Source organism: Tenrec ecaudatus, chromosome 12, assembly GCF_050624435.1.
Source record: "Tenrec ecaudatus isolate mTenEca1 chromosome 12, mTenEca1.hap1, whole genome shotgun sequence".
NCBI classification, from domain to species: Eukaryota; Metazoa; Chordata; class Mammalia; order Afrosoricida; family Tenrecidae; genus Tenrec; species Tenrec ecaudatus.
The window spans coordinates 141,213,682-141,229,849 of record NC_134541.1 but is presented as its reverse complement, the minus strand read 5'-3'; the positions used below and the strand labels follow the sequence as shown (position 1 = coordinate 141,229,849).

At 54.2% G+C, this 16,168-nt stretch overlaps 1 protein-coding gene across 1 annotated transcript in view; it reads right to left on the bottom strand.

Annotated features, from left to right (window-relative positions):
- Positions 1-3,117, bottom strand: part of PRKAR1B (protein kinase cAMP-dependent type I regulatory subunit beta) — a 90,423-nt gene extending 87,306 nt beyond the window's left edge. Inside the window, exons 1-2 of the mRNA XM_075527642.1 lie at positions 3,069-3,117; positions 1,326-1,518 (exon numbers count right to left, since the gene is read on the bottom strand). Of these exons, the coding sequence (XP_075383757.1) occupies positions 1,326-1,496 (171 nt within the window). The 5' untranslated portion in view covers positions 1,497-1,518; positions 3,069-3,117. The remainder of the gene's footprint in view (positions 1-1,325; positions 1,519-3,068) is intronic.
- Between the last annotated feature and the right edge of the window lie 13,051 nt (positions 3,118-16,168).

Below are 16,168 nucleotides of genomic sequence, written 5' to 3'. Positions count from 1 at the left end.
CTGAGCCCCGTACCCCCCACTACTGAGCTTTCCAGCCCCAGCTGTTGTTCTCATGTCCCTTGATCTGTCGCCCAAGTCTCTCCCTGAAGCTCTCAGTTCACCACCTGCCTGCTCCCTCAGGCTCCTCCCGCCCACTCTGCCCAAGCCTGCTCCTTGGCGGTCATTGCCCACTGAAGGCCCCAGACCATCACCCTGAGGTACGCCCCTCCTGACACACGCACACACATACACACACACTTTGCACACACATACACATTGATACACACACATATATACACACACGTGCACAATCACACACATATACACACCCATGCTCACATATACATTCATACATACACATACACTCACACACACAGTGGAAACTAGGTGGCTGCTACTACTCTCAGCCCCATAGTCATTGGCTGGCACGGACTGGGAGCTGCTGGGTAAGGCAGGGTAGAGCTGCCCTGGGGCTTCCTGAGACCGCAGCTCCTAGCAGAATTCAGGGCAATGTGCAAGCGCTGCCACCGCCAGCCTCCCCATTAGCACTCAGAGGGACTGGCCTAGCTGGTTCACCACCTTCCCTTCCTGTCCCCATGAGAGAAGGGACAGGGACAGTCATGTGAGGAGCCATGGAGAGGACACTGGAGCCCCGGAGGAAATGAGAGTAGGAGTAGCAGGGAGGGAGGGAGAGAGGGACCCCAAGAAGCTGACCTCTCAGCAACTGCTTCAGCCACAAGGAGACCCAGAGCAGGAGGCCAGTGGTCTTAGTCACAGAGGGATGGAGTGTGTGTGCGGAGCATGTGTGTGCACGTGTGTGTCTGCATGCATGCATGTGGTGCAAGGGCGGGGCCCTCAGAAAAGTAGAGCTGGCACTCCCTTGCTCACTCATGCACACTCAGCTCATGTGTGTGCAGACAATTGGGGCAGGCACATATCCACCCCTACCCCCGGCAGAGCCTCTGATGCACTTTGCCATGTGTTCCCCCCTCCCAGCTTAGCAAGTACAGCGGTCACCTTTACCCAAACTAAACGCCAATGGTATCCCTAACTGGGCCTGGTCTCTGCCCCCATACCCCAGGAGTCCCAGGGGGATGGTGAGGGTGGGGGGCTGGCCTAAAACCCTGGAATACCTTCAGCTCTGAAGATGGCGGGCCCAGAGTCACCTAGGAAAAGAAAGGGGTGTGGCCCATATGAACCCCATACACCGAGTTGGCGAGGTCAGCCCCAAGTTCATGCCTGGTCTCCCCAGGCTGCAGGGGCGGGGCGTCGTTCATGGCATGACTTTGTTTTTGGGGGGGAGCGGTAAGCAGGACTTCCCAGGGCACCTGAGAACAGCGACTGACCTTCTCCAGCTTCTCGAAGTGCTCGCGCAGGAACTTCATGGGGCGGTCGGGCTGGGCGACACACAGGTGCACGATGCACTCTCGGAGCACCTGCTGGATGCTGTGCCTGTGAACGTACAGCTCGCAGCCCTTCAGGCTCTCGTCGTCCTCCGACAGCCAGGGGGAGGTCATGGTCAGCACAACCTTGTCCTTCCTGTTCAGGGAGACAGGAGGAAGGAGGGCGCTGAGGCCCGAGGGCCCACTGGGCTGGGGTGGCCAGCACCCTGCGTCGCACAGGCATACATGATACAAACATGAGAGCTGGGACAGCTGGGACACGTGGAGTTCAAGGGCAGTGAAATCCGTTCATCTGCAAGCTTTTCGGAAGCCCCTTCCCCCATGCAATTGGAGACAGCCGTCCTTGGTCCTGACAGACAGGGCCGTGGTGCAGCGTGCTGCGAAGCCCTGATCCATGCCTGTCTGGAAAACGTGCGTCTTCCCCACCCAAAATCACTGCCATAGAGCTGATGCCGACTCGCAGTGATCCTGGGAATTTTCACCGGGGTAGGAAGCCCCATCTTTCTCCCGATGAGCGGCTGGTAGTTTTCAACTGCTGACCTTGGCTCAACTGCAACCACTATGTCACCTGGGCTCCTGGATGGACCTTTATATAGGTCTTAAAACCCACAACCAAGCCAGTGGCCTGAGGGGTCAGTTTGGAGCCAGGGCCACTGAGGGGACGGGGGAGGGGTCACCGCAGGACTGTGCCCCTCAGGGTTCCCTATGGGACTTGTCCATGGGCCAGGCTGGCAGCCCTTTCCTCTGAGGGCCCTTGGGAGGATTTGAACTGCCCACCTCCCAGTCAGGTCCTCTCAGAGTCAGGTCCTCTCAGGTCTCAGGTCTCCTAGGCACCACGGAGCCTTATCTCAGAACAGGTCCGTGCAGGAATGCAGAAGAGTCCACCGCATTCCCAGGTGAGGATTTGGGAGTGTGGTTTGGAGGCCCCTGGGCAGGGTAGGAGGGGGGCAGGGACATGATACCCCCACCCCCCACCCCCGCAGACCCACCCGTAGGAATTCTCCATGAGCGGGCGGGTGGGGGTGAGGTCAGCAACTGTGGCCACGGGTTCCCCCTGACCCGCTCCACAGGCCACAAAGGGAAGGGACAGAATCCAAGCCCAGACTCCGGGCCTTGGGAGGGTGGAAGGCGGGCACAATGGCCGGCTCGGTGCGCTCCGACGACGCTGTCTGCGCCCCCAACGCAGGCGTTATATCACAATGAGCCGGTTCAGCCTGGCGACCCCCCTTCAGGCAGGGCCAAGCTCCCCACCTCCCAGACCCAGAAGCCCATGTAGTCCCTCAGGGCTAGGCTCCAGGCAGAGACCCCGGGCCCAGGTCGTGAGCCGCCCCCCGCCCCCTGTCGGTCCTCCCTGTCGGTCTGGAGCGACAGCAGGCCGGACCCTCCAAAGACCAGGATGGGGATTCCAGCGTCGGAACCCCGCAAGGACCAGGAAGAGTGACAGCGGCCCGGGATTATCCCCATCCCCGCCGCCGCCACGGAGCAGGATGGGGGCCTCCCCTTCCCGGGCCCAGCTTCCACCTCAGCGCCGAAACCCCACAGGGGCCGGAAGACATTTTCCTGCGGTTTCCAAATTTCCTCCCCTGGCTCGGTATGGGGGGACGCCCGAGGTCCGGCCCAGGGGCCCAGTGCCCCACCGCGGCTGGGGGTCGCGCCGCACCACCGGTCCCCCAGCCCCCGGCGTACCTGGATGCGCGGAGGCCGGAGGCGGCAGCAGCGGAGACGGCGGGCGGGCGGGCGGGGGGCCAGGCGGGGGTGGGAACACCGGGAGGCGGGCAGCCGCGATTGGTCCTCAGCCGCGAGAGGCCGCCCCTCTTGGCACCGCCCCCGCCCCGCATCCACGCCCCCGAAGATCAGCCGTTTGGGACCCGTCCTCTGCGCCACGGCCGCCCTCATCGGCCCCCAGCCCCCTTCCCGCCTTGAGCCGCCGCTTCTCACCGGCACCACCTCAGGACATCCCACCCCCACCGCGAGCCTCTCCGCCCAGCACCTCCTCCCTCACTACTCCGTGCTGGCACCGCCCCCCAGACCCCTACCCCACCTCCTGCCCTGCGGACCCCCTGCAGCAGAGCCCCCCCCCCACACACACACACTGGCCCTGCCCCTGCAGACATCTCTACTGCGCCCCGCAAGAACACTCCTAGAGGATCCCAACTCCTTCACAGCACCTCCCATCCTTCCCCCTATGTACCTCTCAACCCCTCACCCACCCACACACCTTTCTCCACCCCCCACTCTGCTTGGACCTCACCAATCCGGTGTCCTTTCCTGCCCAGGCAGAGCCACCCTCCCACCCCCACTCCCCACCCCATACACACACTGCTGAGCATGCTCTGGGCTGACTGGCTGCCCAGGCACGCAGACACGCAGATCCTCACCTTCACAAGGAACGCCCCCCCCCACCTTCAGTCCCTCTCAGCTCCTTGCAGCCTCAGGGGTCAGCACCCTGCCCTCTGCACCCCTTGCAGTGACTATGGGTGGGGGCCTGTGCCCAGGGGCCAAGACAGGGTAGCAGGGTGGAATGCTCTATGGAAAATGACAGGTGGCCTTCCCTGGGAGAGGGGCCAGCCCCTGACTGTGTCCCAGGCACAGTGATTAAAGTGCTCCACTGCCCCAGAAAGGTTGGCGGTTCGAACTCACCACCCAGCCAGCGGCTCTTGGAATAGGGTACAGAGTCACAGGTCTGGACTTTACACTACAGTGCTACTCTGGGCCCCCAAACCCAACCACGTCGCCATGGGTGGTTCCAGCTCCAAGCAGCTTTATGGGGCCATCAGTCTTTACAGGACAGACTGCCTCTTCTGTCGCCAGTGGAGTGGCTGGTGGGCAAACTGCTAACCGTGTGGTCAGCGGCCCAACATGTGACCCTCTGCAGCTGCTCTAAGAATGAAACCACTTGGCAGCAGTAACCCAGGCCCCCACCTAACTCATGGGGGCTGGGGGAGACGGACATGAGCCGGAGGGTCTGCGGGCCAGTATCCCAAACTGAGGAAGGCAGGAGGGACCCTAAGAGCTGGGTCAGCAAGGCCCAGCCCCAAACTGCTGACTGGCAGCCCCCTGTCTGAGAAAGCCGAGCTGCCCCATGCCCCCCCCCACCCCGGTCCTTAAAGTTGCCAAGTTCACAGGCACACACAACAGCCTCATCTTTCTCCAGAGGAGCAGCTGGTGGGTTTGAACTTGTGACCATCTGGTTAGCAGTCGCATGTTTTAACCCATGCACCACTAGGGCTCCTTGGGGGCATGTCAGGGGCACAATGTTGGTGTCAGCAGGTAGATGGCAAACCTGCCTTTCCGCTCAGATGTCCCAGTAGACCCAAGGTTCCTCGGACCACTGCCCTCCTCCCGAGGTATGGCCCTGGGCCAGGGACACCCCCCTGCCCCCACACACACACCCCCTGCGGCTGGCAGGGCAGAGCTGCTTGCAGGCTCTTCCTGGCTACTGCCTTGATGGAAACAGCTGCGGTGCTGGTAGTGGGGTTGAACCATGGACCTTTGGTCAACAGGCTGACAGGCCTGTGCTTCCACATTATAGCTGGGGGTGGGGGGGATGTCCTTAAACCCTCTACCTTTCCAGACCAGTCCAGCACACGCCTTGAGGCTCACAGGTGACCAGGTGTTCTCAAAGCAAACAACCCTTCCCGTAGCCTGCCCTCCAGGAGTTCACTCTGTTACTCCTGCCAGGGGCTTCTCGCCAAGACACACACAAACACCCAGAGCCCACTCCCCAACATGGTTCCCCTCCTCCCCAGCGCTGCTCACCACGACGGGGAGCACCCACCACCTAGCACTGCCATCAAGTGGGTTCCAGCTGACAGTACCTCACAGGCCAGGGGAGGCCTGCCCTCCAGGTCCCCAGTGCCCAGCGTGACCAGCCGCCACCTTCTCCTCCGGATGTGTCTCCAGCTTCAACATGAACTTGAGGTGGAGACCCAGCGGTATGTCAGTCCCTGGCCTTGCTCTCCTGCCCTCATCTGTCTCTGCACATGGAGGAAGCGAGCTGCAAGGGCACAGCCAGCACATGCGTTGTGGAGGACAGCTGTTTCCGATGTGCTCAGCAAGGCCCCCAGCACCTGCTACGCCCGCCCGCCGCCAGGGCTCCGCAGAGGACCCCAACCCACCCGCCCTGGAGTCAAGTCTGACTCCCAGCAAGCCTCATCTTTCTCCTTGGAGCAACGGACAGATTTGAGACCTTGACCTTGAAGTCACTGGCCACCGCCCCACCCACAGTGCCACCAGGGCCTCTTAGTCACCAGGGTCCCTGCAAATGACCTCCAAACGCTCTGGGGAGCCAGAAATGGCTCTCGCTGCCACATTCGCTCCTGACACAAACTAGCAAGCTCTCTGAGGTGTGCCTGCGGTGAAGCCAGGCTCCCAGGAGGGGGGCGGAAGAGAACTGGTCCCTGGGCACCTTCACTAGACCCTCCCATCAAGCTTAGCATGGCTCTGGAGCTGGAGCTGGGTCTATGTGGCCATCGCCAAGCCAAGTGAGAAGCCAGCTTGGCGGGCTAGTGGAATCACACTCCTCCCAGCTAGGGCCACTCCCCAGGGATTCAGTATCCCTCTCTCCCCTCTCTTCCCCTCCTCTCCCCTCTTCTCCCCTCACTCTCTCCAGAGGGGTGGCTCCCTGTGTCCAGTACGGTTGTAAACCACTGATGCCAGAGAGGAGGGTTCTATCTTCTCCTGAGGACAGAGGATCAAGGACACAAGGATGAGAGGATGGATGGCTGTGACAACATGGTGGCCGGCGGGGGCTCCTGCACAAACGTTGACCTGAGACACTCCCCCTAATGGAACCCATTGCTGTCCTGTCCGGTGTCCAGCTCTTCATGACCCTCTGGACCGAAACGCCCCTGTGCGTCTCTGAGAGCAGCTTTTTAGTGGAGCAGACTTTCTGCCCCCAGCAGCTGGTGAGCTTGAACCTCCAACCCTGCTGTGGCAGCCCCAGGGCCATCAGGGCTCCTTCCGTAGAACATCGTCTTCAGAAGTGCAGGCTCGTCGTGGGCTGGGAGGCAAACACCTGGTCGTCAGCAACCCCAGGAGAAGCCGGCCTCTCACAGAGCTCTGCGGGATGGTCTTGAAGGGCCTAGGAGTGGAATTCTGACACACACACACATCATAGACACACTCATCATACACACATATGCCCATTCATGCACACACACTCATACACTCCACACACGCACGTGTGTGCACACTGCCTGAGGAAGACAGCAAGCAGTGGTGCAGCTACCCTCAGACTCGCTGCTGTCCAGTCGGTTCCACTCTCAGCGCCCCTGGAGGTCAGGGTAGAATTGCCCCTGGGGGCTTCTGAGACCGTCCATCTTCACCAGCGCCCACAGCCTTGCCCTTGCTGTGACACACTGCAACAGGGCTTTGGGCAGCAGGTGGTTTCCCAACACCGACGGCAGGTCTGAGGAGAGAGTCTGCTGGGAGTTGAACCAGGGTCTTCTGCATGGGAGGTCAGGCTTCTACCCTGAACCCTGCTGTCCAGAGACCTAAGCAGTTGTTCTCAACCTTCCTAATACCGTGACCCTTTCATACAGTTCTTCATGTTGTGCATGTGGGTGGACCTGCCTGGAGACAGAGGAGCGGTGTGACCACTGTGAAAGGGTCGTTCGACCCCCCCAAGGGGTCAAGACCTACAGGTTGAGAACTGCTACCTAAGAGGATTTGTGTCAAAGTGCCTCCCACCAGGCTCTTCTATCAGGACAGGGCCGACGTGCCCGTGGGTTCCCCAGGCTGCAACTCTCAAAGGGAACAGACACGAGGACTGCAGAGTGGTCCCTGACCTGGGACAGCACTTCCGCCAGGCGCTCTCCATCAGACCCCGCACCATGTTGATTGGAAGCCCTGCTCGCCCCACATGGAAAGGCCAGAAGCTGCCAGCCGCCTGGAGGATGAGTGAGTGACAAGCTGCCACGTGTCCCCCTCCCACAGCTGTGTGGTGGTGGCCCCAGGCGTCCCCATAGCACCCTGGCCACATGCCACACAGAGCTGCACTGTGTTCTGCTGACTACTTAAGCAGCAGCAGACCTCAGGCCTGGTCCCTCAGGACTGGTCAGCCCCTAGTGCTGCTCAGCTCCGTGAGAGAGGCCACCATGTGTCCAGTTCCCAAGCCAGCAGCCTGGCCAGTGTGACCTCTCCCTCGGCCCCGACTGCCTGCCATCTGCCATTCTCACTAGAAAATGACCCTCCCGTCTGTCCACCAGCCTGCCTTTTTCACACAGCTGCCCAGACACCTGTGTGCATGTCCCAGGCCCCTCCCACCACAGCACAAGCTGAGTAACCTTAGGACAGGAATGTGTCAGCCCACAATTCTGGGGGCAGAGTCCAAAGTCCAGGTGTCTGTCCGCCATATTGGTTCTTTTGGAGTGCTGGGGGGGGGCAGGTTCCACCCTCTCTTCCCCTCCTCTCTCCCCCACCCTCTCTCCCCCCTCTTCTCTCCCAGCTTCTCCTCCAGCATTACTGCCCCCTGGTGGACGCTGAACCAGTTGGGGGCAGAAGTGGGGGGTCTGCAAAAGCAGATACCTACAGTTGACCCTGCAGGATGGGCTACAATACAAATGTTTTAAAGCCAGGGGTCACTGAATCTTTTTTTTTTAAAGGAGGTGGTCAGACCAATACGGATGGGAACCTATGATTCTACCCGGAATAACATGAAACCCAGGAGCCCGGCCTTGGCCTCATCAGCACACATGCACTCTGAGGGGCCCTGTGCAGCAGTGGTTGCAAGTTGGGCTGCTCACTCCAAGGCCGGCCATCCCAAACCACCAGCTGGTGTGTGGGAGAAAGACGTGGCTTTCTCCTCCCACAGAGTGACAGTCTGGGAAACCCACAGGGGCAGTTCTACCCATGGACTCGATGGCCTTGAGTTTGGTTTGGGCTTTTACAGGCTCTCTGAAGAAACATTCTAAAACCAAGAACTTCACATGACCACAAAGTCTCCAGACTAAAGTTCTATGTAACATGACAAAATATTTCCTATAAATTCGTTGACATAGGTGATTCCATTTTGTTAAAAGTACCACTGGCTATTTGATGCCCTGGGACCACCATACACTTACTATTTCCAATGCTCTGCTTTTTTATGATGTGCAGTCTGGCAGGCTTCGTTCTGCCTTTGGAAATGAGTGCTGTCAAAAGCTTTGCCCTATCGCCAACGCTCATTATTCATATATTAAGTCGTGTTCACTTAAGCTCTTAATCTATGCAGGTCAGCAATCTATATACTTCTGATATAGGTACCCTTTTTTTCCTCAACAGTGTTTTAAATTCTATACTACTAGCTAAATTAATGAGTCTATTAATAGAATTACCTTCTGTCCCAGGGGGGATGATTTATAACGATCTCTGATTATAAAATTGTAATGTCTCTGAACCATATATGTAAACTATAGCTGTATGAATGGATTTGGGGTTCTCACTGGATTCTAGCCCCAACCTAAGAATATGACATGGCCCTGCTTGGTGCTCAACTCATGGAGAGGTCACTGAAGATATGGGAGCTGCAGCACAGTGTGGCGACGGGACCAGATGACGGGCCAGCTGTCAAAAGAATAGTGTATTCCAGCTTGAATTGTGAACACCTCGTTCACAGAAAGTGATGGACTACAGTGAAAGCCCCAAATCCATTTCCCTCTAACATTAGTCCAGAGATGCAAGTAGTATCGCTATCAGAGAGCACTGTAAGGTCAATTATGGCAGACATAGTTAGGTTAGAATGTAACACCATATCATTTTATCTCCCTTTTGACCCATTTTCAGATTGGTTCAGTTTTGGTTTGTTTTAATCATTTTATTGGAGGCTCCTACAACTCTTAGCACAATCCATAAATACATACATTGTGTCAAGTACATTTGTACATTTTTGCCATCATCATTCTCAAAGCATTTGCTTTCTACTTGAACCTTTGGTATCAGCTCCTTATTTTCCCCTCCCTCCTCCCCACCCCCATTGTTTGTTTTCAATGCATTCTTCCTTTTTTTCTATTGAGGTTGTTTTGTATTGTTTGGTTTTCTTGATTTTCTTTTGCATTATTTTCTGTATGTGAAATCTAGGTAGGTAAATCTATAGTGACAGTGACCGATGAATAATTACCTAGGGACATGGCTGGAGAAGTTGGGGGGAGTGGGGAGCTAACAATAATATGAGAATGAAGAAAATGTTCTGAAACTGATTGTGGTGGTCATTGCACAACCCTTCTTAGTAGCACGTGAATTAGATGACAATGAACGATAGATATTTGAAAAATCAGGAGAGAGATGGGGTTTTTACTCCTGTGGAGTTACACTCGCTGAAGCTCACGGGGGCAGGTCTACCCTGCTCTATTGGTTCACTATGAGTCGGCATCAGCTGAGTTGTTCGTTAAAAAGTACCGCTGGCCATCAGTCTTTCTTTCCTTCCTTCCTCCCTCCTTCCTCTAGGGTCCAGACAGCAGCAAACAGACATTTCTTAGGTTTACAAGGCTGCCTTCAGCTCACTGAAGCTGGTGCCCGGCCCGTTGGAGTTGTCCGCACTAACCAGAAAGATGGTGCTGGATGTCATGTCTACAAAAATTTACAGATGGCCCCAGTGGCTTAAATACCCAAGGACATCCTCTGTTCTCTCTTGCTGCTCTGCTCTCCTCCCCTTAGGGCTCTCTCTCTCTCTCTCTCTCTCTCTCTCTCTCTCTCTCTCCTGTCAGCCAGACACCCACCCACCTGTTCTGCAGCAGCAGAAGCTGTGGCACCAGTCATTTAACTCTTTCCTTGCCAGACTCAGCTGTGGTTTGTTAGTGGGTCTGTATGAAACCTAATTTTCTCTTCATGTTCACTTCATGTCAGTGGTTCTCAACCTGTGGGTCGTGACCCCTTTGAGGGTCGAACAATCCTTTCCCAGGGGTCACCCAATTCACAACAGTAGAAAAATTATAGTTATGAAGTAGCAATGAAAATCATGTGATGGTCATGGAGGTCTAGACAAAGACTTGTACATGCAAATATATATAGGAGGATGGGGAAATAGATCTATGTGTCTATATTTATAGGTCAAGTATTAAGGTGGTGGAAGGACCTTGGGCCTCTACTCAAACACTCCCTCAATGCATGAATACCTTCTTTTATTAAATTGGAACTCTATGATGCTCACTCTCCCGACACAACGGCTGGAGCCAAAGTGGGTGAACAAGTAAATGTGGTGAAGAAAGCTGATGGTGCCCGGCTATCAAAAGAGATAGTGACTGGGGTCTTAAAGGCTTGAAGATAAACAAGCGGCCATCTAGCTCAGAAGCAACAAAGTCCACATGGAAGAACACACCAGCCTGTGTGATCAAGTGGTCCCGAAGGGATCAGTTACCAGGCATCAAAGAACAAAAAATCATATCATTGACTGCACACCTCCATGATAGGATCGCTGAAGACAAATGGGTGCATAAGCAAATGTGGTGAAGAAAGCTGATGGTGCCCGGCTATCAAAAGAGATAGTGTCTGGGGTCTTAAAGGCTTGAAGGTGAACAAGCGGCCATCTAGCTCAGAAGCAAAAAAACCAACATGGAAGAATCACACCGGCCAGTGTGATCACGAGGTGCCAAGGGACCAGGTATAAGGCATCATGCAAAAAAAAACAACAACGATATAAGTGTGTGTATGTATGTGTATATATGTGTATATGTATATATATACCATATTAAATGAAGGGGGAAGTGCAGAGTGGAGACCCAAGGCCCAAGTGTCGGCCAATGGAGATCCCCTCATAGAGGGGTTTAGGAGAGGAGATGGGTTAATTAGGGTGTGAGGTAGTATCAATGAAGAACACAGCTTTCCCCCAGATCCTGGATGCTTCCTGCCCCCAACTACCATGATCCGAATTCTACCTTGCAGGGCTGGATAGGACAGAGGCTGTACACTGGTACATATGGAGGCTGGAGGTACAGGGAATCCAGGGTGGATGATACCTTCAGGACCAAGGGTGTGAGGGACGATGCTGGGAGAGTGGAGGGTGAGTGGGTTGGAAAGGGGGAACTGATTACAAGGATCCACACGTGACCTCTTCCCTGGGAGAGGGACAGCAGAGAAGGGGGGAAGGGAGACTCCGGATAGGGCAAGATATGACAAAATAACGATGTATAAATTACCAAGGGCACATGAGGGAGGGGGGAAAGGGGAGGGAGGGGAAAAAAAAAAGAGGACCTGATGCAAGGGGCTTAAGTGGAGAGCAAATGCCTTGAGAATGATTGGGGCAGGGAATGTATGGATGTGCTTTATACAATTGATGTATGTATATGTATGGATGGTGATAAGAGTTGTATGAGTCCCTAATAAAATAAAAAAAGAAAAGAGGAGAAAAAAATGATTAGGGCAGACTGTACAGATGTGCTTTATACAATTGATGTATGTATATGTATGAACTGTGATAAGAATTGTATGAGCCCCAATAAATTGTTAAAAATAAATAAATAAATAAAAGATAAAAGAAAATCATGTGATGGTTGGGGGCTCACCACAACATGAGCTGTCTGAAAGGGTCGCGGCATGAGGAAGGCTGAGAAGCGCTGCTCTGTGGAATAGCAGCTCTGGCAGTCTCTATCCCTGTAAGTGAGCTCATGCTCTGGCTCGAGACAAAGGGTCAGTTCTGACCTTTCTCTGGCTATCCTAGACTCCTTTCACTTCATTTCCTGTTCCCTACAAACCTCACCTCCCTCAATAAATCTATTCAAGGTCCCACTCTGTCTCTTGTCTCTGTAAGACCTCCCTTCCTTTCTTCTTCTGAAACAATGCTTAGTAGCTAAAACAGGCAACCCCCAGTCTTGCTCTGCCTGTTTCCATTAAATTCTGTGGTTTGAAATGGCCAAAGGAAACTCAAAGGGCTCACTGCCCTCCAGTTCATTCGGGCTCCAAGCGACCCTGTGGGACAAGGTAGAACTGCCCCTGTGGGTTTGTAACACTGTAACTCTTTACAGGGGTAAAGTCTTGTTGTTCTCCCACAGAGGAACTAGTGAGTTTGAACTGCTGACTTTTCAGTTGACAAACCAATATGTGACCACTACTCCACATGGCTCCTGGACAAAAGGTAGACAGGACACTTGAGGGCTCAGAATGCAAGGCTTCAGAGTCTGCTAAGCTCCTCCGTGTCTGCCCCAAGGCTGACCCTGTATGAAGTTCTGCACACACAGTAAAGAAGGTGCCTCTGTCAGAAACCAGCGCACCAAGGACAGTGACAAGGGTGGGAATCGGAGAACCAGGAAGAGAGTGGATGCAGACAAATTCTCTCTGCTCCTATCTGGAGTCTGAGGGGCTGAGACTCGTGGAGGGAGGCCTTCACGTTCATGGGTTGGAGTTGCGTCCCAGTCACATTCTCCTAAGTAAAAGTTGTTCCCCACGATGCCACCCGCAATCATGCACATGGCTGCTACTACACATGCTTGAAGGTTAACTGAAGGCTATTTAAAGGTTGTCTGCCACCCAGAACAATCAGACCCTATTGTAGGGCCCACTGCCTTCTGATAAAGATCATAGATCATTCCTGGGGAAGAGTTCGGGGACACTTAAGGTCAAGCCAGCTCAGAGCAGATGGAGGTTAAGTGGCCGGCCATCTGAACTCTAGGACCCGCCATCTTGTTACTATGTCACTTCCTGTTGCCTGGGTGCCTCCAGTAACTCCCTCTTTCCTGAATCCCCCAGCTCATCCCCCTCAGATTATGAGTATCTCTCTAAGCAGTGGTTCTCAACCTGTGGGTCGTGACCCCTTGCGGGAGGGTGTAGAATAACCCTTCCACAGGGGTCGCTAAGACCATCAGAAGACACATATTTCCAATGGTCTTAGGAACCAAGACACTGCGCCTCTATCCGTCTCCAGGCAGGTCTGCCCCCATGCAGATGCGCCCACATACCCAGAGTGAAGCCTGTCACCCATGCTACACCACACTTCAAGACAAAATGTCATTTATTTGTCATTAGAAATAAATATCTCACAAAATAGTATTGTCATTGTGATTAATCACTATGCTTTAATTATGTTCAATTTGTAAAAATGAAAATGCATCTTGCATATCAGATATTAACATGACTCATAACAGTAGCAAAGTTACAGTGATGATGAAGTAGCAATGGAAATCATGCTGTGGTTGGGGGTCACCACCACGTGAGGACCTGCATGAAAGGGTCGCAGCCTGAGGAATGTTGAGACCCACTGCTCTGCTCTGGTCCGGCCCCTTCCTGAAACGGATGTGTGTGACCCTGCGGCTTGCATGCCCCAGGTTATATGAGCCAGAGAGAGCCGACATCTGCCCCACTCTGGTTCCAGTCGTCATGGGAGAGGTGCGTGATTAGACTAAGCTGAAGTAGCTTAGGACCCTGCTTCCCTGCAGGTCCTGTCCCCAAAAGTCAGCAGCTGCCCCCCTGGGATGAGGAGACCTAAGAACAATGCCTGCCTGCCAGAGCTAACTGCATCCTGGGCCATAAACTTTGATGCTGCAGCAGAGATCCCCCTACCCCCAGCTGCAGTTTCCCTGAGCTACTTGCTACTTGTGGGCTCCCCCCCTCCCCTTGGTTACAATAAAGCTGTCTCTGACTTCACTTTTGTCCTTTGTTCCCCTGTGCCTCAGTTTACCTCTCAGTGAGCCCTTGTGTATCTAGTCTGAGTTCTTTCATTTACTCAATGACACAACACCTAGGACCCATTCGGTTGTGGAGCCTGGTCCCCCACAGAATCAGAGAATCGTGAGTGATGGGGACCAAAAATGACCGATCCATCAGGAAGACCCCCAGCCTGTGTTTACTACCCCAGATGCTCTGCTGGGCCTCAGCCCATCTGCACCCTAGGGAGAGATCAACTTCACTGTTTGCAGCCCACCTGGCCTCCGGACTGGGTTTTGTCTGCCCTTACAAGACATTGTGGTAAAAGCTTAATTTAAGTAGTTATACTGTATCTTTTAGAAATCCTCCCATTAAAAGCTTAAGCAGCTCTTTTTAAACGTAGGCATGGGCTTTGTATTTGCAAAGTGCTTACAATTTAAAACTTGCTCCAAATTTTATTACTAAGCCATATTTTGTTACCCGGTGCCCATTCTTTGTAAAGCTGGCCAACTGCAATAAGGTGGCGCCCTGTCTCCTGCAACTTTGCAAATGTTATCGGATCAGAAAACACTCCGAATCTCCTGCTCGTGGTTCCCAGGGTTACTTACGGTCATCTGGAAATGGCAGCTTGGGTGGGAAGAGGCAGCTTGGGTATTACACGTTGTCAGCTGACAGATACTGTGCCTTCTGTCCTGTGAACATTTTTCTGCCTTTAATACAATTCTTTGGTTTTACTTTAAATAGCTTTGAAGCCTCCCCCTCCCCCGCTCCCCACAACTGTGTGTGCGTGTGGCGTTGTTGTTGGGCGCTGTGGAGTCTAACTCAGTGAGACCTCATGCACAAGAGAAGGCAACAGCCTCCGGCCCTGCATCACCCGCACAATTGTTGGTACGCTGAGTCCATGTGTGCAGGCCCTGTGTCCGTCTATCTGAGGGGCTCCTCTTTTTGCCGCCCCTCTACTTCCCCAGCATGGGGTCCTTCTCCAGGCCAGGTCTTTCCTGACATGTCCAGGGTATTGGAGACAAAGTCTCGCCGTCCTCACTTCTCAAGAGCAGGCTGGCTGTCCTTCCCAGTCAGACCTGTCTGTTCTCCTGCCAGTCTGTGGTGCTTCCATCTTCCCTGCCAGCACTGCCACAAAATTGCACCCATTCTTCTTCGGTTGCCCCCAGGGTTCAACTCTGCCAGTTTGCCTCATCTGTGGGAAACACTATATTCCCTAACTTCTAACAGAGGGAATCTGGAAAGCTGGTAGTCCATGGTGGGAAAGCCTCTATGTTGGTAAGTGTATTATCCTGCATTAAAAACCAATCCCACAGATTCTCCCCTCACACAGAAGCAGACATGATCCTTTCGCTCTTTCCGTCATGACACCCAACCCCCGCTCCCCTTATACCTTCCCCCAGTGCAGGGATTAGGTTTCCTCACCTGTGAGCTCGGGGAACCTGAATGTAGATACCACCCACCTTGTGAGGCATGTAAGTACTGAACGTGCATGTCATGTCTTATGGCCACCTAAAAATGTCCCAAGAGGGTCAAGGTTTGCTCACTTCTCCCAGTTCCACGTGGTCCACCAAGAGGGGCTGAGGTGAGCATGCTACCATGAAATGTGTCTGACTCCTTTATTCCACTCTCTCTCCTGTCTTTCTTACCCCCTATGACTTCACTATATATCATCGCCATACATTTGCGTGTCCTGGTTCCTCAGTTGTTGGAGGCTGGTCTCCTCTGGCAGTATGGCCTTCCTGTCACTGCGATGCTGGAACCAATCGTGTCATTGTTATTTTGAACACCAGCAGGGTCAGCCAAGGGGAACAGCTTTCCGTGGAGCTTCCTTCCCACCAATGGACCAGGGAGGAGGACTCGGCCTCCCACGTCTGGGGGAGAAGCCACTGAAGCTTGTGCCTAGCAGTGCGTCACTGTCCACAGCTCTATCACGCGTGTGACTCAGTGCAGTCCCCAGCACATTTAGGATTCCTTATTGTGCCATCGTCATTCCAAGGCGCTCACAGTCCACGCTCCTGGCCACCTACTCCTGGTACCCAGCCCCCTTGGCCTCCTCCTCTCTCGGTTATGTTATTCCTGGGTGTCATGTAGATGGAATCACCCCAATTGTCTGCTCCCTAGACTGGCCGGGAACCACACTCCAGGCTCACCCTCTCACTCACGTGGGCGACAGTTCCTGCCTGAGGCTTGTCCCCCAGTGTCCCCCGGTTACAGCACCTCTGCCTGGCCGA